Here is a 26452-nt window from a genome sequence, read left to right as displayed (position 1 = left end):
GGCCCTGCCCGCCGGGACGCCGCCTCCTCCCGGGGTGCCGCCCGCCCCAGCCTCCCGGTGGGGGGGACAGGGGAGGGTGGAGGCGGGAGGGGAGGCCCCGCTCCGCCCTCTGTGCCTGGAGCACCTCCTGGAGTACCAGCCCCTCCCAGCTCTGCTGGCCTTCCTCCAGTCATCCCCAGGCGCCCCGTCCCCCTTCCCCACTCTCCGTGTGCACGGCTGCTCCACGGGGCGTGCCCGGGGCTAAGAGTGGGAAGGGGGGATCCATGAGCAAACCCCTCCCTCTCCTTGGGGGGACACCCGGTCATCCCGCCTGCCACTGCCACCCAGGCTGAGGACGCCCCTTCTCTGCTGTGTGGGAGGGGAATGGGGGTGCTCAAGGCTGTGTGGTTTGGGCAAATCAGAGCCGTTTCTGGGCCATGAAGGACACAGCTCACCCCTGACGTCGGACGGGCCTGGAGTTGCCCCCCTCCCCAGGGCGTTGGGACAGGAGCTCTGGTCCCTTCCAGAACCTATGGCCTTCGTGGGAACCACACAAAGCACCCCTCGAAAGGTCTCCCGCCTTGGACGTGACAGGGTGCTTGGCTCACCTGCGGCCACTGTCTTCAGGAAAGGCGAGGCAGTGTTGGGGGTGGTGCACCCCGGGGGCCGGCATTCTGCTCCTGCCTCCTGCCAGCTCAGAAGCCGGGCTTTTCTGGGCACAGCGTGGGGTTGCACCGGTGCTGAGCTAAGCAGCCTGCACAACCGGCAGTCGCCCTCTGTTCCTGCCCAGGCCTGGCTCAGAGTCCACCTCCTGCGACGTCTTCGGGGACCCTGTCTCCGGGTACACCTGGAAAGCCCTCTTGTTTCTCGGAACTCCCAGAGCCTGGCTCTCCAGCCTGCCTGACTCATGACGCCGGGCTTATCTCCCCTGCAATCTCGAGGCCCAGAACTCCAGAGAGCGCCAGGCCTGGAGCCTGCCCCGCACACAGTAGGCGCCCCTGAGTGCACGCTCACAGAGGGAGGAGGGACTGCATGAACACACGCCTGGCTCTGAACTGTGGAGATCGGGTCCCCCAGGAACCCAGGCTGTTCAACTGTCAGCTCCTGTGTTCAGCAGCGATTTTGTCATCGGACGTTTCCCAAGGGGGAAACATGACCACGGAGACGGGCAAGCTTGCTTCTTCCTAGGGCGTGACTAGAGCGTGCATGTGTGTGTGTGTGCATGTGAGCGTGTGCGTGTGTGCCATGCCGGGACAGAAGGGCAGCCTTCTCTTCCTTCCCCGGGGCTGGGTCGGGCTGCAGTGGAAGCAGGAACAAACACGTCTGAGCACCTACTGTGTGCTCGGAGCATTTTCAGCCGCTCTCTGTCGTGGCCCTGGGATGCGAGGCAGCTGTCACGGTCCGGGGATTGGCACCACTACTGCCCGGGACGCTCAGAGAGGAGTCTGGCCTGGCCAAGGTCACACAGCTGTTAGATGCCACCGAGCTGGCACTGGGACTCGGATCTCCGTCCCTCCTGCAAAAAAAAAAAAAAAAAAAAAAAAAAACAAAACCAAAAAACCCAGACTCCCCACGCAGTGCTCACCGCCCTCCCCCGCGAGGCACCTCTCTAAGAATTTAGAAGAGTATTTCTGGAATGAGGTGAGCAATACTCCTAGTCATTTCTATTAGCCTCGCAGAGAATATAAATACGGAATGAAGCAGGGTCAGGGTGGGGGAAGGGGCGGAGAGAGAATTCAAACTACTGAACCATGAAGAGAAGAGAGAAGAACAAGCAGGTCAGCCGGGAGCAGGAGGGGGTCCGGGTGGGGAGGAACCCAAACAGGGAGGCAGATAAAGACAGGTAGGGAGAGAGGGAGGACAAGGAAGCAGAGCCCAGCGCCAGAGAAAGAACTCGGATTTGAGAAAGTAAAAGAGAAAGACCATTTGGAAGGAGAGCGAAGGTTCTACTGCGTCTAATCTTTACACAAATGCAAAGTGCTGCTGAGGACAATAGGGAACCAGAGGCTCTGAGTCTGGGAAACATAATAGAAGAATTAAACAGACCAGGAGACAGGATCCCTCTCTGGTGTGAAAAGAGGATGACGACAGGGCAGGGGCCGCTGCCCGGGCCCCGCAGGGTCAGTGTGGGGAGCCGTGCCCGGCTCCGGTGCCCCTCCTTCCCCGCGCGCCACAAACAGGGCTCCTGTGAAATGGAGAGGCCTGGGCCCGGAACCTGAGCGAGCCCAGGTCCTAGGGGGTGAAAGCCTTCCCGGAACACGGCTACCCCACTGGCAACAGTTGGTTTCCAGGTAGAGAAAATTAAGCTGATTTAAAAAAAAAGCCAGCCTCGGCCCCACAGCTCCCCAGCCGGGCCCTGACCAGCTGCCCCTCCTGGCTGGCCTGGCGACATGGCCCCGACCCTACTGTTCTGGCTCCCATCAACGGCCCCCGCCAGCTGCCCCAACCCGACCTGGCCCTGTTACCAGCCTGGGCTGCTAAAGGCAGCAGGGATTCATCGAAATAACCCCCCATTGTCAGGATGTGGAGGGAGTTGTTTGGCACACATGATGTGCTCCACTCAGGGTTGGCCCCGGCCCGACCCAAGGAGAGGTTTGTGGGGAGGGCAGGTTGGCAGAAGAGTGAAGTTGAGGCATATTCTGGGTGGGACATGGCGCCAGAAACTGCCCTTCAGAAATTCTCTCCAGCCTCTGCTCCCATTTGCCGGATGGGATAACCAAGGTCCAAGAGGAGGAGCAACTTGGTCAAGACGGTGATGGGGCCAGACATGTCCTCTTGGCTATTGATCCAGCCCAATTCTTTCCAGTACACCCAGGAAGCGGCCAGGGGTCCAAGGTGAGCCCCTGGGTCTGTGTGGGAAGGGCCACTAGGAAGGACCCGGTGGCAGGAAGGCCAGGGCACTGGCACGGGGCTGGGCCATCTTCCCAGCTCCCTCTCCACCCTCTGCACCAAGAGTAAGTATCTTAGGCCGTCCAGCAGCCGAAGCCACAGTGTGGGACTGAGAGCGCACAGCAGGGATGATTAAATGTCCAACCCGGCAGCCAGGGGCGGGAGCAGGGGCCTGGTATGGTTGCAGGACCAACCAGCTCCGGCCCAGCTCAGCTGTGCACACTGTGTGGCCTTGGACAAGTCCTGCCCCTTCCCCGGCTTCCCCGAAAAGCTCGTGAGCTTTCCCACTGACGGAGCGGGGTGCTCTCAGCTCTGACGGCCTATGGCATTCCAAACCAACCTGACCAGAGTTTAGAGCTCCCTGGGCAGCCCTGCAACCTCTTGCTCCCAGCCTGGGACCGTCTGCACCCTCACTTCTGGAAAACCAGAAGGCAACCAGGTTGAAAGCAACCAGGTTGCTTCCCTGTTGCCGCCACCCTGGCCCCGCTAGGTTTCAGAAAGTTCTGTTTGCAGCCCCAGTGGAAGGGACACAGCGTCTTGGGTGCAAGCACATACCGTGCAGGCGGCTTAGCGGAGCGAGCAGCTGGGAAGATGGGGCTGGCCAGGGGGTGATGTCTGGAGTCTGCAGGGCATGAGGGGTTGGGGAGCGTTTGGCCCCGGAGCCAGCCCAGGCTGGGGATTTAGGGACTGAGGAGGTTCAGACATTCCCATCATCATCTGTCCCCAAGGCTGCAGGTCGGGGCTGCCCCCCTCCAGGCCTGGGGCCACTCAGCCTCATGGCCTCTTTCTGGTGGGTGGTCTGGGCCTCCTGCCATCAGCCACAGCTCACCCTGAGCCAGCAGGGCCTGCCACCACCCACACCATCGTCCCCACGCTGGGTCTCCGCAAGGGCAGGCTCAGCGCTGCAGGACCAGCTCCCCCGGTGTCCACGGCTTCCCTGGGAGGACAACCCATTGCCAGTTCTCCTCCTCCCTCTGCCTCAGCCCATTTGGAGAGATTTATATCTCCCATATAAACTGTACTTTTAAAGGAATAATTCATGTGCCTTGCTTGTTATTAATCAGGCCAGGGTCAGCGAGGCCCACGGAACTGCTGGAATTTCAGCCGAAAGTAGATTTTGTTCAGTCAAGGCACCCTTGTCGAGAGGCTGTGTAAGTCCTGCTGGACTTGCCAAAATAAGGAAACCAACTCAGGACTCAGCAGCATCCAGGATGGAAATCTCTGGATGCAAAGCTTTGAGTTACCTTCCAAGTGCTAAGGGCCCAGCACCCCCCCGACCCCCCAGCCTTTCAGGTGTGGGGTAAACACACACGTACTGAATATGTAATGTATTCTTAGCATCGTGCTAACTGATTCACAGGCCTCAGCTCCGTTAACAGACACGATATACCTAAGAGGTGGGACTGTAATTAGTCCCTATTTGAGGAAATTGTGTAAAAGCCTCACGACTGGCCCAATGTCAGACGGCTGGCAAGTGGCAGAGCCAAGATTACAGAGTGGGGCTGTGTGACTTCCAAGCCCTAACCCTGAACTCTGTGTGCCCTCCGTGCACTTTCCTGGCTCTGCAGCCCACAGGGGGCTCTCCCGCAGCAACTCTTCTCCAGGGGTTGTCCTCCCTGATGAGGCAGGGAACCCCATGCAGGCTGGGAGAGTGGGGTCCCCGAGAGCTGAAGGAGCCTCCCACCTGTGTCCACGGTGGGGGGGGGCTCACCCCTTAGTAAAAACACAGCACTCAGCCCATGTGTACAAGGTCAGTGTCCGAGGCCTCGTCACAGCTCTTAGGTAGACACGGACTGTCCATTCTTATTTCACAGGATACCCACAATAGACCCAGGAGGCAAGCTCGGCTCGTAATTCTCACTTTACAGATGAGGTCTTTCCAGATAAGATTCTCATTTTATAGATAAGTGAATAATTTACTCAGGGTCACACACTGAATAAAAGGCAGGGTTGGAGTTTTGGCTCAACAACCTATAACATGTATATCCAATGCTCCTTTCACCCATCCACCCACTCATCCATCCATCCACTCATCCATCCATCATCTAACCTTTCACCTTCCTTCTATCCATACGTCTACACAACCAGTCTCCCATTCATCCACCTCTTGTGTAAGAGATGTGGTTAGAGAGATTAGAAGGGTCAAACCTTGAGAAGCTTGGAATAGCACATACCTGTCCTGAAACTATCTGGTTATTTCCTGGGGAGTGGTGTGTCTCCTCACTGAGCCCATGAGCTCACCGAGACGTGGTCTTCTCTGAAATCACCAACCCCAGGGCTTACCACAGGCCAGGGCACTGTTGGTTTATGATGCCCGACACTACAGTGAAATGCAACAAGATGGCCTTGCCCCACCAGACAAAGCCTGGCTTTGCACACACATCTTCCTGATGAGGGAGATCTAGGCCCTTTTTCCTGCCCGGTACCATCTTCAAAATCTTCTAATGATGAAGACTTGAGATAATGTGTAAGAAAAAAAAATCAGACAAGCATCCAAAGACAGAAGGGCCCTTGGCCTATACCTAGATGAGGAAGCCAAGGTCCGGGTAGAGGAGCAGCCCGCCAGAGGTCACCCTGCCAGGCCTGGATGAGGAAACCCAGAATGCCTGGACTCTTTCCTGAGACCTATGCTCTTGTACTTGGAGGGGCTGGAGCCCCCACCTTCTCCCCCATCCCACTGCTACCACCAGCCAGGACATGCAGCTGGCGGTTTTTCAGAGTCACACCCACTCTGTTGCCTAGAACCCAGGTTTTCCAAGGCGCACCCAGTGCCCCACCAGGAGGACGCCTTTCCCCTCGGGGAAGGGGTGAGCCACCAGGAGGTCGGGCCACCAGAAATACAGTACGTGGTTCTAGAATTAAGCGTCAGCTAAAAATAAGTGCCTGGTGCCTATATCATCAGGGTAGCTTGGTGCCCAGCAGGCAGGCAAAGCTTGGGTTCCCCCTGTGATTCCAGGCTGAAATTCCTGAGCAGAGGTGTGCCCGGGATACTTCCTTGCCTGAAGGCCTTGGCCTCCCTGCCCAGCTCCTGGGAATCCTGAGCCATGAATGACCCAGGAGAGGCACAGCTGGGCTCTGGCAGGAAAGAGGGCGGTCAGGAGCTGAAGCCTCTGCCTGGGGCTGGCTCCGGGTGTGGGGGTGAGTCAGGGGCCAGCCCACCCCTGGAACCTCTGTGGCTTGGCAGATCGAGCTGTCAACTTCAAAGCCCTGTGACTCAGGCTTGAACCCCCTTGCTCTCGGCCCCCCACTCCACCCCCAGACCCCTATGGACAAGTGCTCAGTGCCGTGCCAGGATATGGGTAGGGTAGGGCAGGGGCTCCGTGGTTTGCAGCTGGTTCTCTTGCTCACTGGCCATGTGACCCAGGGCACACCACAGTTTCACCTTCTGGAGTGTCAGAGGCCGCATCCGTCAAAGGCATCCAAGAAGGAAAATCCTACCTCACAGCTACTGGGAGGCTTTGTGGCAGAGCCCATGGCAGGTCTGGCCCCTTGCCGGGCACAGGAGGGCTCTGAGCCAGGCTCTATCCTCCCCTTTGTCCCCCTGGCCTGTTAGGTGCATGTGGGCTTCTCAGTGTAGACCTGCTCCTAAGGAGGAGCAGGGTGTGTGTGTGTGTGTGTGTGTGTGTGTGTGTGTGTGTGTGTGTGCACGCGTGCTGGGTACTAGACATTGCACAATCTGCATGCCATGGGCGAGTTCCCCCATGAGTTGCCCCTCTGTTACTCCGGGTCACATAGTCCCTCCAAGAGCACTTGGCCACCTGGCTCGCTCCACTCACTCACCTCTGCTTTGGCACACCATACAATGCCACGCCAGACAAGGAGTGTTTGCACACCTGGGCCAATGCTGCCTTATGAAAACCAGGCTGCTGCTGGAAGCCTGCAGCCGGGACCCAGCCTGGTGTCAGGGTGCAGCCACTCGCCAAGCCCACATGCCCACCCTGGCATCCGGCCTGCTTGGGGTCTGACCCTGAACTATCTCCATCCCGTCGACGCTGACCTGGGTGCCCAAAGCTTTAGCCCACCAGACCACAGGGCTTGTCATTCCCTGGATACACCACAGACTTTCATGCCTCCTGGCCCTCTGTGCAGGCTGGGGCCTCTGGCCTCTTTCCATTCTTACCTGACTTATGCTGGCCATCCTTAAAGCTCACCACGAATGTCACCTCCTCCAGGAAGCCTTCCCAATTCCATCTAACATAGGAGAGCTAACCATCGCTGAATGCCTGTGTGGTTCTCATTTACAGCTTTGCTAGGCTCCGAAGTCTCTGGCGAGGCTTTACCCCTTGTGTCCGAGGCTGCGCTAAGGGCTCTGCCTCTGGGGTCAGGCCGAGCCGGGTTTGCATCAGAGGGCCACCTCTCATTACCTGTGCCCCCCTTCCCTCTTTCTCGGAGCCCGTCTCCTCCTCTATAAATGGCCATCATCACAGCATGGTGGCTGTGGGAAGGGTTAGGTGAGAAAGGGCCCCACCGGTGGTCGCTGTGGATCACACCTAATCCCAGAGCAGAGTCACGTTCTTGCTCTCACGCAATCTTTACAACATAACCCTCTGAGCGGTGCCAGTGCTTCGATCTTCAGATGAGATCTCACACTCCGGGAGCGTGGGTAGCTTGCCCTGTTACGGTCAGGGGTTCAAGCCCAGGTCTGCGGACCCCGGGGCCAGTGACGTTTCTCTTCCCTCTGTTCTCTGCCCATGTGACCTCCCCGGCCTCTGTGCCCTTGTCCAGACCAGATACTCAGTAAGGACTTGTTGAATCAGAAGTGGGGGAGTCAGGGATGTTTCTCCTGGGCCCACTCTTCCTCCACTGGCCTCAGCCCAGGCTCTCTGGGTTCCCATGTGGGAGCCCCAGCTTGGGGAGCTGCCTTTTGAGCTTCATGGGACAAGACAAAGACAAAGTCCTCTTGGGTTGATGCGGCCTAGCCCAGCGTTTCCTGTAGGATGTTCCAAGGAAAGATGCAGGTAGCCGGTGGGATTCCATTGCCAAAGGAGTTTGGGAAATTGGGTTTCCAGCAGGGCTTCCGAGAGCTTCCAGTGGGCAGATGAGCTCTGTGACTCCTCCAGGGGCTGTCTCTGACCCTGGCAGGTGAGGGTGTCCTGGGTCCAGGGAGGTGTCTGGGGAGGGGGGCGCAGAGGAGTGGCAGGCTCGGGTGGCTGGGTGGCTGCAGGCAATCCCCTTCTTCTGGCTGAATGAGGTGCTCCCTGAGTACCCGGGGGCTGTAGAGCGTGTAGACTTCTTCAGAGAGCCTTCTGGGATCCCCCTTGGGAAGTATAGTGCCCAGCCTGCAAAGGGTACTCTGGAGCTTCAGCATCCGGGGAGCCCTTCCCTGGAGTAACATCGGGGACCGTGTACTCTCCATCTCCCCATCATTCACCCTGAAACCAGCCTGGGCTTATTAAGTGGCTGGCACTTTAAGAATTAAAATCATCGCCACTGTTTGCCCCTGTAGACATTTACCCACATCTGGTTCCAGGGGTCAGACCACGCACAGACCTTTTGCACGTGTTGGCACAGTTATCACCACAGCAGGGGATATTCTCTTCATTACTCCCATTTTACAGATGAAGAGTCTGAGGCTCAGAGCTGTGAGGAAGTGGTTCGCACGAGGTCACACAGCCATTTAAATTGAGACGTGCCTGCCTCAGGCCCGCACCCTGAAGGGCTACGCTGGTATATGCGATGCCATACAGAATCCTCATGGGATTGCAGCTGATTATCAGTACCCTCCTTTTCCAGATAGGGAACCTGAGGTATCTGGTCCAAGGTCACCCATTCTAGCACAGAAGGAGCCAAGATCTGAACCCAGGTCAGCCTGTCCCCTTGGTCTGAGCTCTGATGCTCAATTCCAGATTTTCCTATCAATCCCCAAAAGCTGGTCCTGGAGGTGAGCCTTGGGGTCTGAGCCTGAGGGCATTGGGAATAGTCCCCCATTGGTCAGCCTGGCTGTTGGGGTGTCAGCAGTGGGAACTCTGGGAGCTTGGAGAGGGGAGGAGGAGGCTGTTTATGCAGTGAGCCGTGTGCTGGGTGGTGAGGTGAGCGGTGACTCAGGGTGGGAGGCCCCGAGTGGGCGGGCAGGGAGCGGGGGCAGCCCAGGCCAGGCCAGGCCATTGCTGGGGTCCCCTGGAGGAAGAGGTCTGGGTATGGCAGGGCTGAGTCACGGCAGCGAGATGGGACAGGGAGCTGGGATGGCCAATGACCTCACGCTTTCATGTGAGTCTGGCAAGGAGCCTCGGGCCCAGGCAGGCCTGGTGGGCCCACCCTGGCAGGCTGGGCACATACCTTCTCTGGCCACCCATTGCCAGGGGGTGTCTGTGAGGCCAGAGGGTCTCTGCAGGCTCCCTGAGGCCTGGTGCTGGCAGAGCCCTGAAACCCCAACAGATTGGGGAGGTAGCTGGTGGAGGGCACACAGCAGGCAGGGGGTTGGGGGACAGCTTCTCCCTCTACCTCTTCTGCTGCGTGACCTCGGCCAAGCCATCCCGGCTCTCTGAGCTTTGACCACCTCCTCTGTCCCACGGATTCAGGTGAGGACCTCAGAAGCTGATTCTGGTCCAAGCCCTGGCACGCAGCTGGTGTCCTAGGGGTGGAGAGAGGGAGGCTGCTGCTACCAGCCATGAACCCATAGAAAATGGGGGGCTAGAGCAAATGGGCTCTGACTGTGCTGGCTGACGCCCACACCAGTGTCCCGGCGGTTGGCTGTGTGGCTTGGGGTGAAGGCCTTCTGAGCTCTGCGCCTCAGTTTCCCTAAGTGTCACATAAAAATAATAACCGCAGGCTCTCAGAAGGATGATGTCACAGGGTTGCTGGAATCTCCTAATAGCCCCTCAGGGCGGATACTGAGGAGCAAGAGAGCAGGACCTTCTCCCCAGGGGCCCAGAAGCAGTGAGGGAGTCCCTCTGCCCCCAACCATGCCCCCATGGAAGGCATGCCGGGGAGGTTTGTGAAGTCACTGCCTGTCCCCCCACCCCAGGCGCTCCCCAAGGCTGGTCCAGAGAGGGTGAGGGGTGCCAAGGTCACACAGAAGCCAGCTGAATAGATCTATCATTCAGGGGCAGGGGGCCTTTATCTCCCCAGATAAGAGGCCCCGGAATGGCCTCGGGTTTGGGTGAGTCCGGTGGGGAGGGGGGGCCGGAGCCGGGCTGGCTCGGGCTGACCGTAAAGCAGCCGCTGCTCCCAGAGGCTTCTCCGCCTGAGTCAGCCCGGGGCCGGGGCTGCCTCTGAGTTCATCGGCTCCTGCCGCCCAGCCTCGGCACCCAGGCCCGGGGCGCAAGGCAGGTCCGTCCTAATGACCCGGTGATGATGACAGCCGTGCGGGGAGCTGTGCCCACGCGCCAAGCACTCTCTCCACTTTCCTTCAAACGATCTTCCCAGCGGGCCTAGGAGGCTGGTGGGACAGGCCTGCGTGGGCTGCCCAGGGTCACGCAGCCCGGGCCAGAAGAGAAGGGTCCCCAGGGCCCAGGGCCGTGCCTTCCGCTGCCCCGCAGCAAGCTTGCTGAGCCTGTTCTGTGTCAGCCCCGGGCTGGGTCTTTGGGTCTCTGGGCCAACTGAGATCTGGGGAGACCCCATACCTGCCTGGGAGGGGGACCTAGGAGCGTGGAGGCCTTGTGATAAAGGCTCTGGGCCTAAGGACCACAGTGCCCTGTGCCCAGCTCGGGGCTGCTCGAAAAGGAAGGATAGACACGGTGCCCAAAGACCCCGGAGGAGTGAGTGCTGCCTCTGCCTGCAGGGTCAGGAGAGCTGGTGAAGGGTCAGGAGAGCTTTCCAGCAGAAGACACACGAGAACGGGGCTCTGAAGGCGGAGAAAGCATTCCAGGTAGTTGGGGAAGCCGCGTGGGTGCAGGCTGGTGGGCCTGAAAAGGTCCGGCTTGTCCTAAAGGAGCTGCAGCGAACAGTGGGAGGGACCCGGTGATGGGACAGCAGCTTGGAGGCCCGTCCACAGGCCTTGAAGGTCCGGCCAGGAGCTGACCTTCCCCTGGGGTCAAAGTGGAGTCAGCTCACATCTGTGCCGTGGAGGTCCACGCCGTGGGACCCAAACCAGTGCCGGCTGGGGTTGGAGTTTCCTTGCAGGGCCTTCTGTGACTCTCAGATGAGCCCCAGGTGGGTGACACTTTAGCCTGGGGAGGGCAAGGCAGGCCACCTGCTGGCCATCTCAGTCCCGTAAACTCAGGGCAGGCCTCCGACCCCGGCACCTCACAGTTGCACAGAGCCCCACCTGCCCTGACATCAGACTGCAATGGGGGAAAGAGGCCAGGCTGGCAGAGCCAGGGGGCAAGGACCCTCCTGCCACCTCAATATTTTCTCAGGGGGTGGCTCAGTGCTCTTCAGCCTCCTGGTTGCCCTTTGGAGGCTCACGCCAGCCTGGCCTTGCCTGGCAGGTGGCCCCGGGCTTAGCTTGGCTCCTGTCTGTACTCTGGTGTTGGCACCGCGGAGGAGCACCTGGGACAATCAAACGGGCCTCGGCGCCCCCAATCACACTGGGATCCCCACTTGTCATTTCCCGGACCGCCCCCGGAGGGCGCCCTTCGGCAGGCATCCACTTTACAGGTGAGGGACCTGAGGGTTAGTGAAGTGAGGCGGGGCCTGGCTGCAACACCTAGAGGGGCGGGGGCGGGGGGGGGGCAGGGACGACACCCCCCACTCCACCCACCGTGGCCGAGACGCTGCTCTGCCTACTTCAGCCTATGGGGAGGGGGGAATCATTGCAGACCCCAACCTGGGTTCGAATCCCAGTCCTGCCACTCACTAGTAGGGGACCTCACGCCAATCAGTGCCCGTGCCTCAGTTTCCCTATTTGTAAAATGGTGATGATCCTACACGTTTCTCGTCGGGTTGGTGTAAGAATTCGTTGAGCCAGCTCATACCGGGAGCGCTTACGACCGTGCCCTGCGCATGCATCCCCATTTGGCAGACGGGGAAACTGAGGCTCAGAGACAGGCAGTGCTCGCGGGGCGGCTGCGCCCCCTCCCAGCCGCATGCGGTGCCCCCCCCCCGCCCCCGCCTGACCCGCGGGCATCCCCGCCGCCCGGGTCGCTGCCCCCTCTCTTGCCCGTTTTGGGAAATCCTGGGGGGGCTCCCCGCCCCGCGCTCCCCGCCCCGCGCTCCCGCCGCGCAGCGCTCGGCCCGCCCTCGCTCGCGACCAATTTTGGGCAAAGCGGCGGCGGCGGCGCTACGTGCGGGCGGTGAGTCAGCGCGCAGGAATGCGCAGGACGCTTTGTTCCCGCTGCTCTGGGCCGAACGTGCTGGGACCGGGGCGCGGCGGGGCCTGACATCACCGCGGGCAGCGCCCCACGTGCGCCCCCCGCCGCGCCCGGCTGTGCGCGCGCCTCGGGGCCTGGGGACACCCCACGGGGGCCCGGCCTAGGGGGGTCCTGGCAGCCCGCGCCCCCTGCGTGGGTCCCAGGGAAACAGCACCTGCACGGTGGGGGTGCCCAGAAGGAGGAAGGCCTGTGCTCTGGAAGCGCCACGGTGGCACCTCGAGGGCGCGCAGAGAGCTGCCCTGGACCCTGCGGGAGCCCGCGCTCTCTTGCCCACATCTCGCAGGGCACGCACGAGCCCTCCAAGCCCTGCCTGTGTGTTTCCCCGAGTCACTCCCTGCCCCCCGCCGTGTCTGGGCCTGGGAAGCCCAAGAGTGGAGTGACATTGTCTTGCTCTTCTCCAGAGTCCCGTGCTGGGTAATGTGTCAAGCCTGGGAGTGCAAGGGCCTCGAGGTCTTTGGGAACCACACATGGCGAACGGTGAGACCTTTTGCGGGCAAGCCTACGCCTGGATCTTTCTAGACGTGGTGCCCTCTAATGATGAGAACCACCCTGAGTGGTGGGCACTGCTGCTGCTGCTGCTGGCGGACATTGAGGCTCAGAGAGGAGGAGTCATCGGCCTGGACCACACTCTGGTCCCCGGGGGAGCGAGTGGGAGCCTGGCGCAGTGAGAGGGGGCCCGTTCTTCAAGGGGATGGGCCCTCCTCCTGGGCTGGAGGGGCAGGCTGGGCACCCCAGGCTGCCGAGGGCTGCGGCCGTGACCAGGCCTGAGGCTCTACTTCGGGCTCTCCTCAGGAGCAGCGCTGGTGGCTGGAGTTAGAATCCTTCCTGCCCTGGATGGCTTCGGGCTTGTCACCGGCCTGCTGGGTCCTACCCTGACCCCACTGGCATTTTAGCTTCCCTAGGAGCTGAGTGGCCAAGCCTGTGGGTAGAGCCTGCAGGGGGCACGCAGGGTGGCCAGTCTAGCGGGGGTTCTCTGGATGGGATTTTGGTCATGTACTCCCTCCTTCCCCCTTCCTTCCTCCACAGGCTCCTACACACCAGGGCGGAGTGCATGTTGTCCCACCCGGGGCTGGAACATGGGGGACCCAGTTGGCTTGGGGACCTTTCACAGGGGTCTGCGGGCATCAGCTCTGGTCTCCGGGACTCTGCAACTGGGTAGGACCTCACTGAGGTCCTCACCAGCCCCTGTCCCTGCTCAGTCTGTTCTGGAATTTGTTGGCTTCTGTTCCACTGAGGCCATGTGTTCTTTATGGGGGAGATAGGGGATGACCTCCCCCACCCCGGGGCCAACAATGCAGAGGCCTTGTCCCCATCTTAGTGCCTGCTCTCTCTGGGTACACCAGCATGGCATACTGGTCCACCACCCAGCCTCAGCTAGTCCCCCATGCTGGGTGCTGGCAAAAGAGGCCGAAGCCCCCAGGTGGCCCTGTCCCCCCACTACCCCCGCCCCGTGTGGTCCCACCCACGGGTAGCACAGCTGTGACCTGGAGAAGGGAGATGTGGTGAGGGTCTTGGCAGGCCTTGGCGCCACCTGGGGCCAGGGATCCCTGCATCTGGGTCCGTGCTTCTTATGCTGCCCACCGTGTTTGGGCCTCACCTGCAGACCTGTTCACCTGCTGCGTGAAATGTGCCCGGTGGCGGAGGCCACACACGTGCACCGTGCTGGGCTGGGACCTGGGTAGGTCCCACCTGGGTAGGTCACGGCGCCTCGGATTCCGCATCTGTAAATGGAAACAGGGCCTGTTTTGCGAACACTTGGAGACTTGGTAGACACAAGTGCCTCCGCACACAGTGGCTGCTGGGTCAACGTGAGCCCTACCCAAGGAGTTCTGGTGCCTTCCACATGGTGTCCATCACCTCCCTTGAGTTGAGTCAGTGACTACACTTCTCCTGTAGATCTCTGTGGTCATAGGTGCTCTTGGGGCCCCCGTGAGGAAAACCTCCTGGTGTAGCCCCTCACAGCTCAGACCAGCCACTGCAACCCGGGGAGTGACGGGGCCCTGCCACACAACAGGGCTGGGCGGGGAGCACCTGCTTGCCATGTCGAGGAGAGGACGATGGTATGTGAGACCCCTTGGCCTGTAGGTCCCAGAGACTCCGAGGACGCTGGGGGACAGGAGAGATGGGAGTGAGCAGATATCTGCACATGCGCCCCCACCCCAGCACAGTTCCTGGCACCCAAGGGCCCCGCCTCAGCCTGGCATGCCTGCCTGGATTCCTGCCCGTGTGGTTTCCCCTGGGCCTCTCCCTCACGTCCGCTGGCAGAGTATCCCCAGCTGTCTGCATTCCTCTGCTGTGAAGACGGCCACCTTAGGGCCGGGCCTGGCTGGGACACCCCTGAGTGTGAGAGCGTGCGTGCTGGGGAGGATGGGCAGGGACGCACCTGCAGGCACCTGCTTCTCTGTGCCCATACATGGGTGTGCATATGTGTGCACGGCTGTGCCCTGGGAGCCCATGCGTTCACGGACGTGTGTGTTTGCAGGTGCGCACGGGGGAGAGCACGGACACCCGTGCGTACGCTCATGAGTGCATGAAGGGTGCAGGAGGGAACTTAAGGATCCCTGGGGGTCCCGCAGGCCTGTGGGCAGGGGCCCGTGCACAGTGTCAGAGGTGGTGCGTGTTTCCCATACCTGAGCACCCTTGCATGCGTGAGGGTCACGTAGCTAGGTACCCCTTCTCTCAGGCTGGGCAGGTGGCCTGGAGGCAGCTGGGGGACGCAAGAGAAAGGGGGTTGGGATGGATCAGGTGTGGAGCGCCCATTTGCCTCGCTGAGCTCCACGTTTCCCACACATTTCCCTAGGTAAGCCTCCCACCAATCCCAGGGCGGACAGAGCAGGATTTGAGGCCTGGAGGGGGCCGCACACGGGCCCAGATTCACCCCTCGTCTGCCTGACTCTAGAAGCTGCAGGCAGGGCCGGGAGGGAGGGGGCTGCTGCAGGGGCCACAGCACAGCAGAGGCCTAGGCGCTGTACAGCCCTGGCCTGGGCGGGCGGGAGCCTCAGAGCCACCCTCCAGGGCCCCTGTGTCACAGCCCCCACCTGCCTCTGTGGGGTGATCGTAGCAAACCTGCATGGAGCAGTTGCTCTGCGCCGAGGCCTGGTGTAAGTGCTTTGCATCCAAACCTCCCTGACACTCCAGAAGGCTGGTGCCGTTATTGGGCTATTATTATTATTACATCGCATGTACACAATATTAACATTTAATAAATATAAATTTATTTATACATTTATACCATTTTATAAATATAGTAGATCATAATATATAATAATAGCTATTCTTATCATTCTCATTTTAGAGGCGAGGAAACTGAGGCACAAATATGTTAAGTAACTTGACCGAAGTCCCACCGCTGACAAATGGACAGCCGGGATTTGAGCCCACGCAGTCTGGCTCCAGCGTCCGAGCGCCCACGTCCCGCTCAGGCCCGCACCAGGCCCCTTCCTGCTGGCTGGTGTCCAGCTCCATCCGATGTGCAGGCCCAAGGCAATTGAGGACTGGGTGTGCCAGGCCCCTGTCTCTCAGCGGGGGAGACTGGGGAGACTGAGTCCAGGCAGATGTAGTGCCTGGGCCCGAAAAGATGACCTCGAATGCCAGGTGCAGCCCTAGCTTTGCCCGCTCCTGACATGCTGGGGGACTTGAGGCAAGCGCCCTGCTCTCTCTGGGCCTCGGTTTCTGTCCCGCCCCCAGAGAGCAGGTAGGAAGGGCTGTCCCAGAGTTTCCAGGTGGGGAGTCCTGGGAGGAGGCGGGGCAGGCCTGGCAGCAGGCACGGAGTGGGCAGGCAGGTAAAGGTGAGACTGGTCCAGGGCTGAAGTCAAGGTGTGGAGCCGGTTTTCCCAGGCCGTGTCTGAGTAATCCTGTGTCTATATTTATCTCCTCCTTTCTTGGGTGAGCAAACAGAGCCCAATGCCAGCCTGGCCCGCCCCCCCCCCCCCCCCCATGGCAGCACGTTTCCCTCACCTGCCAGGTCGCCCTGGAGAGTACCACAGTCTTGGCTCTAAGCTCACCTTGGTCCATGTAGGACACATGGGGATGCTCAAACCTGGTGGCTTCCATGAGGAATCTAGTTGCCAGTGGTGGTCAAGGAGGCCCCACCCGGGCCTCTGAACATCTGGGCGGCCACAGCCGTGGCCTGGGGAACGGTAGTGCCTCCCGGGTCTGGAAAACCCTGCCCCACACAGGATCAAAAGGTCCCCTTGTCTCAGAAAGTCATCTTCATCCCTCCATATGCACTTTGGTCCAAGTGGTAGCCCCTGTCCCTCCAAGATCTGAAATTCCCAGAGGAGGAACTCTATGTATCCAGTGATTTAGAGTCGGACTGCTCTGGGGTTGAATCCTGGCACCCTGACCTTGGACAAAGAACCTCTCTGTGACTCAGTTTGCTCATTTGCCAAACGGGGCCAAGATGTTGTATTTGCCAGGGATCTCGTGAGCATTAGGTTGAAGCCACTAGGGGCTGACAGATGGGCTGAGCTCTGCTGGGTGAGGGGGATGGCTTCCTGTCCCTACCTGCTTCCACCCTCCCAGGCCCAGACCCATCGCAGTGACCGGGAGCCACACAAGGTCCACAAGGGGACGTACAGGTACGTGACTCTCACAACATGCACACACCATCGGACACCCCCACTTCTGAGAGGCTTACATTCAGGATGGATTAGGTAACTTGGGGCCTGGACCCTGGGAAGACCCCGGAAAGAACCAGATACTAACTTTGCTGAGACGCTTCCCAGACAGGGCCGGACAGGTGGCCAGTCAGGCCAAAGGGATGACGGGGACAGAAGGGCATCTTGTCCAGAGATGGCTCAGCCTGGGCCAGGTCGGACTCCATCCTCCTGACCCCAGCTGGGATCTCTACTGCCAGCTAGGCCCCTGCCCCACTCCTGGCCTCTGCCCTCATGGTGCCACCTTCCTGACCCTGGGGAGCTCTGGGCCTGGTGCACGTGCACCCTAGCCTTGCCTACTCCCAGGCTGGATTAGAAGGAGTCCGAGGACGTGCTGGGCTGGCAGGCTTGCGGGCGGGGCAGGTGCCGGCGCTGGGGCTGCCCTATGCTGGCTTGAGACTGGGCCGCAGCAAGGCCTTGTATGGCTCTGGCAGGGTAGCTCAGCTGGCGGCACCCATTGGCTGGGCTGGCACTCCCAGCCCGGGCCGCCGGGGCCCCAAACCACGGTAACCAGAGCCGCCAGGAGCTGATGGATTAGCGTGGCCACCTGCCCACTGGCCTGCCTGCCACTGGGGCTGCTCTTTTCCTTTCCTAAAAAGGCAGAGCTGGGCAGGAGAGCCAGGCAGGTGAACCTGGGCCTGGGGTAGAGGAGGGGTGGGCAGGGTGGGCAGGCTGTGCAGGTGGCTGTGCTGAGGGTTTGGGAATCCTAGCCCTGGCCCCGGGCCAAGCCCTCCTTGGCTCTGGACATCAATTTTCTCATGAATAAAAGGGTCTCCCTAAAGCAGCCGAGGCTTTGATGGGATCAGGGGAAACGTATGCGAGGGTCCCCCAAACCCAACCCAGATTCGAGGGCTGCTCAGTAGCAAAGAGGCAGATCCCCCTTCCATAGGAAGCCAACCACTTCCTGAATATAAGGGCCTGGTTTTAAATCCTGGCTCTGCCGCTGGCCACTATGACCTTGGAAGGCAGCAGCACCTGTCCAAGCCCCAGTCTTCCTCCTCTATGAATGGGATGGGGTACGAGCCCCCCACCTTGTGATGAGCCCATGGGGTCAGCCCCCGCCTGCTCTTTCTCAGCTGCCCTCTGTCCTCCCCTGACCCTACTTCTTCCTGGTTCTCTGCATTCATGCCCATCTCAGGCTGGCCTGCCTTCTGAAGCTGTCCGGCCTACAGTGGCCTGGCCCCAGGAGTCTCCAGGTCCTGAGCCCAGAGACGGTCCAGGCTTTGGGGTGAGGGCAGGATCAGCCCAACCCTGGATGGGGAGCCAGGCACAGCTTGGCTAAGGCCTCCATGGCCACAGACGGCAGCCTAAGCCCTCCTGAGGCTCTGGGGCAGGTCTTACTAGATCAGCGGCCCTGCCATGGGCCAGGGTGTGATTTGGGGCTCGACCCTTCATGTGGGGAATGGGGGCGTGGGCCCCATCCTGCCTTACTTCAAAAGGGAACGTGCTTCGTGACCTCTAGAGAGCAGCTGTGGGAGGCCTGGTGGCAGTGTAAATGGCTGGGAGGCCTTGGGCCTTGTGGCAGGTGGGCGAGGGCAGGTGGCGGGTCCTGCAGAGAATTCACATGCAGTGTTCATGCTCTGGAGGATGGGAAGCCATACCTGGGCACCTGCCGGTTGATCCCTGGGCCTGCGGCCTCAGGCACGGGGAAGCCAAGTGGCTACCAGGTGGCACTGCTGACAAGCCGGGAAGCTGCTGGGAAGAAGCCCCAGCCTGGGTGGGCCTGCCTGGTCCCACTGCTTCCTGGGCGGAGGAGGGGAGCTGTCTGAGACCCAGGGCTCCCCTCGGGCCACAGATCAGGTTGGAGAGAAGGAAGGAACCTGGACTTCCATGAGGAGCTGCCTCTGACTAGTGGTGCACCTGCGGCAGGTCGGGGTCTTTTCTCCTCTAAAAACAGGGACAGTAACTCGTCATTCTGGGTTGTCGGAAGGACTACAAGTCAGGTTTGCAAAATGCTAGGCACATGCTAATGCCGTTCTTTCTTTGGGGCTGTTTGGGACTTTTCCCAGTCGCCTAGGTTGAGGCCCAGGGTCTTCACAAGGACTCGCTCTCACGCACACCCCCACGATTCTAATGCCAGCTGCCATCTTCACTCTCTGGGGTCTCTTTTAGACCTTTGTTTTTCTCATCACCTGGAAAAATCCAGCATCTTTGAGGCCGATGTCATCAGGCCCTGCCCTGCCCCGTGCCAGCCCCGACAGCTGCTCATCTCCTGGGCACTTCTGATTCTGGGAAGTCCTAGCTGTGTGACCGTCACGAGGACTGCTTCCAGGTAATCTTGGTCTCTTCCCTTAGGCCTGGCCGCGTGACTTGCTTTGGCCACTGAAATGTGAGGGGCGGGAGGCTCGTTTCCAGCTGGACACATTTATGAGCAAGGGAGCGCAGTGCTCTTTTCATCTGCCTCTGAGGTCATGGGGGCGTGGAGATGCCCTCCATCAGCCTGGGTCTCTAAGTGGGGGGGGGTCAGTAGCATTCCCCTGCTGACCCCCATTGAGAGTGTGGCCAAGGGAAAAAATAAGCTTTTGCTGAGTCAGCCCCTGAGTTTCAGGGCTGCTTGTCTCTCCCTCTCTTGACTGCTGCTTACTCCCTGATCTCCCCCCGAGCCCTGCAGTGACCAGAGGTGACCTCCACACTTTGGCCAGTCGTCTCCTGGCCTGTTCCTCTGCAGTGGCCTCCTCCCTCCCTGCGCCTCAGCAGCCACGTCAGAGGCCGACCGTCCTCTGCCCACCTGGCTCGCCTCTGAAATAATGAGCTAGGACAGCTCACAGCCTTTTCTGTCTTCGTCCAGATGCCCTGTCCCTTGACCACTGGCCTCTCTCTGTGTCAGCCACCCATCTGCTTCCCTGCCCTGGCAAACTCACCTCTTTGTTTGCCAATATTCTCACGTCCTGCACCCCACTATCCCTCTGTCCCTGGGCTGGACATCAGCCTGGCTGTCCGCACCGCACCACAGCTGCTGAGCGCCTCGGGAGAAACCACGCAGTGCAGCACCCCGGGCCTCGGCGGTCCCCTGGCCAGCTTTCTCCTCCCCGCCTCCGAGGTCGTTCACCCCTTCTCAAGTCTGTAATCTTTAGGTGGCTTCACTTCATTCTCCGCAGGGCCGCCCCCAACTTCCTCTCCCCCAGCAGACACACTGACGTCCCCTGCACCTCTTCACAGGGTCACAGCAGTGCGGGGCAGTGGGTGGGGGACAGATGTCGGCTTCGTTCTCACCATCTCCTTCCCATCAGCACCCCCCTACCCTGCCCTCTGCAGCACTTGCAAGTCTTCCCTGGGCTGCATGCCCCCTGGAGCCCCAATCTCCCCTGGGAAAGTGTCACATCTGTCATCCCCGCTTCCTGTCCGCTATTCGACACGCAGCAGTACCTGCGAAGGGCTCGCTATGCACCAGGCCCCGTACTAGGCCAGGCTTTCCCTAAGTCCGCAGTGATCCCCTCAGTGCTGAAACAGCTTCTTAGCTTCTCAGTGCTGAACTTCTGGGCTGCTCCTTCTCATGGCTTCCTCTTCCTCCTCTGACCCTTAGGTGTTTTCCAAGAAAGGTCTCCAGGACGACTCAGACCCAGTCTGGATGAGAGCTTTTGTTCTCTCCTGTCACAGCAATTATGGCCACGTGATTGGGTCATTAATGACGTCACCAGGAGATAATATACACGCAATGATGTCATGAGGAGCCAATGTACAGGCAATGATGTCACGAGGAGGTAATGTACATGCAGTGACATCACAAAGGAGGTAATATACACACAATGATGTCATGGGAGGCAATTTGCAGGCAATGACATCATGAAGAGGCAATGTATAGGCAATGACATCACAAGGAGGCAATTTACAGGCAATGATGTCACGAGGAGGTAATGTACATGCAATGACGTGTTAGAATGTAAGCTCTTCGAGGGTGGGACTGTCTGGTCACTGCTGTATCCAACCTTCACCCCTCACTGGCGCTCAGCAAATTATGATGGAATGCAAAAGGTGGGGGGATCCATGCCTGCCTTTTCTCCCTGGTGTCCCCAGCAGCCCCCATAGCCACCTGCTCAGAGATATTTGAAGGCTTACTATGTTCGAGGCTCCATTAGCCACCCTGAGTACGCCATCTCACTTAATCCCCACAACCACCCTCCACATTACGGTTGGGCAATGGAGGAGGCCCAGAGAGGTTGTGTACTTTGCCCAAGGTCACACGGGCAATGAGAAGCTGTGTCATGGTCCGATTCCAGGTCTTACTCTGTAGTGAGTTTGATGATGGCCCTCCAAAGTGCAGCCCGTGCCCCAGTCCCCAGAACCAGAGCGGGACGTTAAGTTGGAAAAAGGATCTTTGTAGATGTATTCGTGAAGGATCAGGAGATAAGATCACCTTGGATTAGGGTAGGCCCCAAATCCCATGACCAGTGTCTTTAGAAGAGAAGGCCTGGGGGTGGGGGGACCCTACAGAGAAGGCGGGAAGAAGAGATCCGGTGACATGGCTACATACCAAGGCACACCAAGGCTCGCTTGCGACCACAGAAGCTGGGAGAGAGGCGTGGGGACGGACTTTCCCTCAGAGCTTCCAGAAGGAGCCAACCTTGCCAACACCCAGACTCCAGACTCTGGTCTCCAGAACTATGACGGAATAGATTTCTTTGTTTCTAGCCACCTATTCTGCAGTAAGTTGTTACGGCAGCCCCGGGAAACCCAGACCGCAGACCACACCGTGTGCTCTCTGGTGCTCCTCGCCAGGCCCGGAAGCGAGGGGCACAAGGGTCACCCGCTGTGTCCTGCTGGCCTGGTCACCTGCCTCCCCTGGGCCTGATGTCTCTGTAGTGAAAGCAGCACTCGATACACCGAGTGTCCCTCCAACCCTGACATTCTACAGCGTTCAAGAAAAACCACGAGCCAGGCGACAGGGCTATGTTGGGATTTTCAAATTTATTCCAACGTGCTGTGTCTTTTTTTTAAAAAATATCCTCAGGCTGAACACCCAGCCAGAGCTGTAATAAAGGCAATTATTATACTTGTAAAAACCTCTCATTCACAGTACAGATGTAATTTACAACAAAGGTCACACACATCAATACTGAGCATTTTTTTCCTTTTGTATATCAGACTCTGTGCTTTAGACCTGCATGGGTTTTTTGTTTTTTGTTTTTTTGTTTTTCTTTTTCACTGATATATACCATACCGACATTGCAAGATGCAAGTGTAGAAACTGGAGTTTAAATAAAATTACAGGCAAAACTACCCCATCCCAGTGTGGCTGCTGTACATATCTACAGGACGATTTTTGGAATGTATTGCCATTTAAGAACATAGAAATTCTCTACAGACGATTTCACATACAGAATACATACACCTTTTAGAAAAAAAAAGGCAAATATTTATCTTACAGAGAGCGTATATCTTACATTTGCCTACACGTTTCTTTTTTCTCTTCTCTCTCTCTCTCTCTCTTTCTTTTTAAACACTAGGTTTAGTAAAGTGATCATAAGTGCCGAAGCGGTTTTCTAATGGAAAGCAGACTGGAGCCACTACACGGAAGCAGAATTTGTAGGACAGGCCTTCGGGAACTTTCCCTGGTCAATGCTGCAGATCTGTCTCCAAGGCAGGACTTTTCCTTTCAGGAGGATTTTTTTTTCTTTCTGGAGAAAGGACTAGAGAGCACGTTCAGCTCAGATATACTGCTGGTTCCTATTCAGAAGTGCAGGGTGAGAATGAAATGGGGCTACAGGAATCGGGGAGTTGATTCTTTCGGACTTTTTCCGAAAGAGGGAAGCAGAGGGACCTCTGGGTTTGCAAGTTGGAGGTGATGGGAAAGGGAGTGAGGGGCAGCTTGTTGCTGTCAGGGTCCTGGAGGGTGTCCGTGGGTGGGCAGAGTGTAAGCCCTGGGTGGGAGTCTGGGGCTGAGCCTGGGGAAAGGTGACTTGGAGAAGAACGGGGTCAGTATCCAGAACCCCCCCGAGTGTGACGACAGTGAGGGCATCCTGGAGGGCCGGCCTGGGGGCTAAGTGTCTCAGGATCCCCAACAGAAGGCGAGGGCTGGCTGTGAGCCCTCTGCAATCTGGCTCCTGCCACACTGCCAACACCCAAGGACCCGAGTGAGCCTGGACCGAGGAGCCGCCGGCCCGCACACTTCGACCGAGCACCAGCAGGTGTCTATGGCGAAACCCAGCACCGTTTCGGCCCCGTCCCCCTTAACAGGGACAGTAGCGAGCAGCACACGCAAATTGCAAACGTGGGAGTGGTTGAGAGTGGGACGGGGGGAGGGCATGCAGTGAAGTCCTTTCCACATTATGGAGGGGTGTGTGTGGGCTGGGGCCCTGTGCTCGGGGGAGCAGGGGGAGAGTCTGGCAAAAGGGGTTAGCACTGTGCCCAGGGACATACGTCCCAGGCTGGTGGCATCGATTCCATCCCTCTGAGGATCGGTGTGGAGCAACAGCCCTTTGGCCAGATTCTATTTGTGCATCGTGTCCTTGTCATTGAGAAATGGGTCTCTGGTGACTCCCGGTGCCTGTCCTCTCTGCCCGTGCCTGTGGGCCGGAGTGGCTGAGAGGACTGTCCCCTGCTGGCCACGTTGTCCATGACTGGGTCTCCCAGGAAGGAAAGCTCAGTGGCCAGGTTCTTCAACAGGGAAATGACACGGAGGAGAGTTGGGGGGTGGTGCATGGCTGGGGGGAGGGGCGTGGCCACCCCCAAAGGTTGGGGCTGGGCTCTGCTAGCAGAAACCCCTTCTGGGCTGGACGATCTTGCCCAAGAGAGTTTCAAACCTGGGCTGGAGCGATGCTCTTTATCTAGCTCCCAGGGTCCAGTGTTACAAGTGTCCACTGGTAGGGCTGAGAGGTGAGGGTGAGGGAAGCCGGGGCCGGAACCGGGGCTGGGCACCTTCCCACTTCCTGTGAGGCCCAAACAGTCAAGGCTGGGCTTGCTGGCCTTGTCTCAGGGCGCACAGGAGCCCAGGACTCCGGGCCGGGCAGCTGAGACCTCCGGCTAACCTCACCCCCAGCACCCTGGAGCCCAGCACATCCCCAGGGAGGCCCTTCCCTATTGTCTGGTTTGTGTCTTAGCTGAACCTGGGGCTGGCCCATCTGCTCAGCAGAGGCCAGGCAGGGAAAGGCCCTGAACTGGCACAGGAGGGAATTGGGGCCTCAACCGGTGTCCTGTCTACACAACGGCTCAGGAGGCCCCAGGCTCAGGATTCACATGGCCTGGCTGAGGACTGGGGATGGTCAGGGAGTCTCTGCTCTGTAAGGTGGCTTCAGCACCTGGCCCCGGTGGGCCAGGACCATGGTCCCTGTGCTTTCTCCTCCTTGTAGAAACTAAAGAAAATAAATTCTAGAAGGTTGGGAGAAAACTCGCCTCTCCCAGGGCAGGGCAAACATGAGTTCTATATTTCAACTTGGGATTTTAATTTCTGGTCATATTATTTTTCTTACAAAGCAGGTTTTTGCCTCAGGGGGTCCAGGGCAGCTTCTTGAGGGAGAGGACGGGGATGAGGAAGGAGACACTGGCTAGTACTGATTACTTGGGAGAATTATTCAATTGACTCAGGGACAATTCTTCTAGGTCAAGAGAATCTGAGGAGGCTGGGAGAGTACCAAACACCATCCTTTCTTTTTATGCGCGCGCGCGTGTGTGTGTGTGTGTGTGTAATTTTTAAAAGAGATTTAAGCCAACACAACAAACAGGCCTGGGCACTTCCCACCAGTCATGGTTTTGGGTACTTCCTGGGGGTTGTGGAGGCCTGACGGTGCGTGGGGTGGGGATGGCGGTGGGGGGCGGGTTTCCCATCTCACCAAAAAGAGGCCCAGAAACAGGTCCCTATAAATGTTTGGGGCTCAGCCCTGGAAAAGCCCCGCCATGGAAGAAATAGGGCCCTTTGAACCCCAGGGACCAAACATACAATGAAACCCAAGCCCCAGCCTCAGGAACGGTGAGGCAGTGCACCTTGGATCTTGACCCCTATGGGTTGGGCCCTGTCACTTCGGCCTCGTGGGTAGTTTCTAGAACAAGGGAGGCAGCCTGTTAGCTCAGCCCTGAAGCCAGGCCTTCGTCAGGCGCTCAGGAACCAGGAGGTGAACATTCAGGGCTCCTTTCGCAGCTGAGGGGCTAGGGGTGGGGGGTGGAGGGTAGCAGTTGAGGGTGGGGAGCTGGGGGAGTTTGTCAGGATACGAGGATGGGCCCACAGCTCACACCACCTGGGTATCAGGGAGCCCGGGGGGACCAGCAAGCTCCTACCTTCTCTCGCCTCCTCCTACTTGTGTTGAAATCCTAGGAAAGGTGGCATTTTCTTTTCCTCGGGGGAAAAAAGCAAGCCGGGGTTTTCTGGGCCTGCCCGTGGAGGCTGAGTGGGGTCCCCCTGCCCGTGTCCCTCTGCCTCGGGCCTCTGGCCCTTCTCCCGGCAGCGAGGGTGGCCATGGCTGGGGTGGAATAAAGCGGCAATAAATAGGAACCATAAACACCTGTACACAGGAGTGCTTGCTTTTACATTTAATTATATGTTTTTCAAAGCTTCTTGCTTTTGCTTTTTTCTCCTTCAGTTCATCCCCCTGTCCCTCAGCCAATGGTTACCTCTGGCCAGCCTTGGGGGGATGGAGGGGGCGGGTGGCCAGCAGACTGCAGTGGCCCAGGGTGAGGCCCCACCTACACCCTTTCTCACAAAAGCACAAAATATTCACAGCCTCAAACTCCTCACGGGTTGTTGTTGGTTGTGTGTGTGTGTGTTTTAATGTGTGCGTGTGTTTTGTTTCTTTTCAAGCAACAAAAGGTATAGAAAAAGGCACAGGTAACTGCATACGTGGGAAGATAGAACAGGTGGGGGCGGAGCAGAAGCTGCTTGGACAGACGGACAGACAGGAGACGGAGCCCATGAGAGCGAGATGACTTCGAGGAGGCGGCCTGGAAACGTCTGCTGTTGCCGAACACCGGAAGCCAGATGCTGAAGCAGCCGGAGAGAGGCTAAGCGCTTGGGGGGCCCCTGTCCTGGGGCTGGCGTGGAAGTGCCCCGGGCCCCCCACTTCCTGAGGGCTCGGGGGAGCCCCGACTGGTCCTGGGCTCCCCGGACAGGTGCCTCCTCCGGGCCGGGAAGCGAGCGGAGGCCTCGGCCAGGCAGCCCACGGAGCTGCTGCGGTCCAGGGCGGGGGCGCAGGCCGCGGGGGGGGCGGGCTCCCCGCGGGGGCTCCAGGGCTCGGGCCTGCGGGCAGGGGGCGGCCGGGCCTCGGGCGGGGCGCGGGGGCCGGGCTGTGCGGGCACCTGGGCGGCGCGGGGCTCCCGGTCAGGGGGCCGGCCCGGGCCCCCGCTCGTCCTCCCCGGGTCCTCGGGGCGCTCCCTGCCCTCCAGCTCCGACGACAGCGTGAACTTGGATACCTTAGCCACGGGGGACACGGAGGCCGGCGAGCTCTCGGAGGGACTCCAGCGGCCTCGCTCCTGGGCCTCCCGGGCCCCCGTCAGGTCGCTGCCGCCGCCCGAGAAGCCGCCCACCCAGGCGCCCGGCCGGGCCTGCACCATCTGGATCCCGCCGATGGGGATCAGGGGGCACGGGGCCCGGGGCAGGTGCTGGGAGTGCAGGGGGAGGTGGCTGAAGATGTTCTCCTCTGTCCGCGCTGGGGTGTGGCCGTGGAAGTCGTGGGGGGCCGAGAAGGGTCGGGAGGAGGGCGGGGGAGCGGGGCCGGGCGAGCAGGAGGGACTCCGGGGTGCGGCCTTCTG

General features: G+C 59.4%; 1 protein-coding gene and 1 long non-coding RNA gene across 7 annotated transcripts in view; one reads left to right on the top strand and one right to left on the bottom strand.

Annotated features, from left to right (window-relative positions):
• Window positions 1–95: 95 nt before the first annotated feature.
• LOC119868093 lies at window positions 96–21978 on the top strand. The gene is made up of 3 exons (XR_005370067.1): window positions 96–1757; window positions 18890–19049; window positions 20301–21978. It is a non-coding gene; the product is annotated as an uncharacterized LOC119868093 (long non-coding RNA).
• The window catches only part of HIVEP3 (HIVEP zinc finger 3), a 459199-nt gene continuing 454410 nt past the window's right edge, over window positions 21664–26452 (bottom strand). For all 6 annotated transcript variants that reach the window (XM_038557696.1, XM_038557695.1, XM_038557699.1 and 3 more), the window contains one exon: window positions 21664–26452. In XM_038557696.1, the coding sequence (XP_038413624.1) occupies window positions 25706–26452 (747 nt within the window). In that variant the 3' untranslated portion in view covers window positions 21664–25705.

This window comes from Canis lupus, chromosome 15 (assembly GCF_011100685.1).
Source record: "Canis lupus familiaris isolate Mischka breed German Shepherd chromosome 15, alternate assembly UU_Cfam_GSD_1.0, whole genome shotgun sequence".
NCBI classification, from domain to species: Eukaryota; Metazoa; Chordata; class Mammalia; order Carnivora; family Canidae; genus Canis; species Canis lupus.
This window is presented reverse-complemented; position numbering and strand designations above follow the sequence as displayed.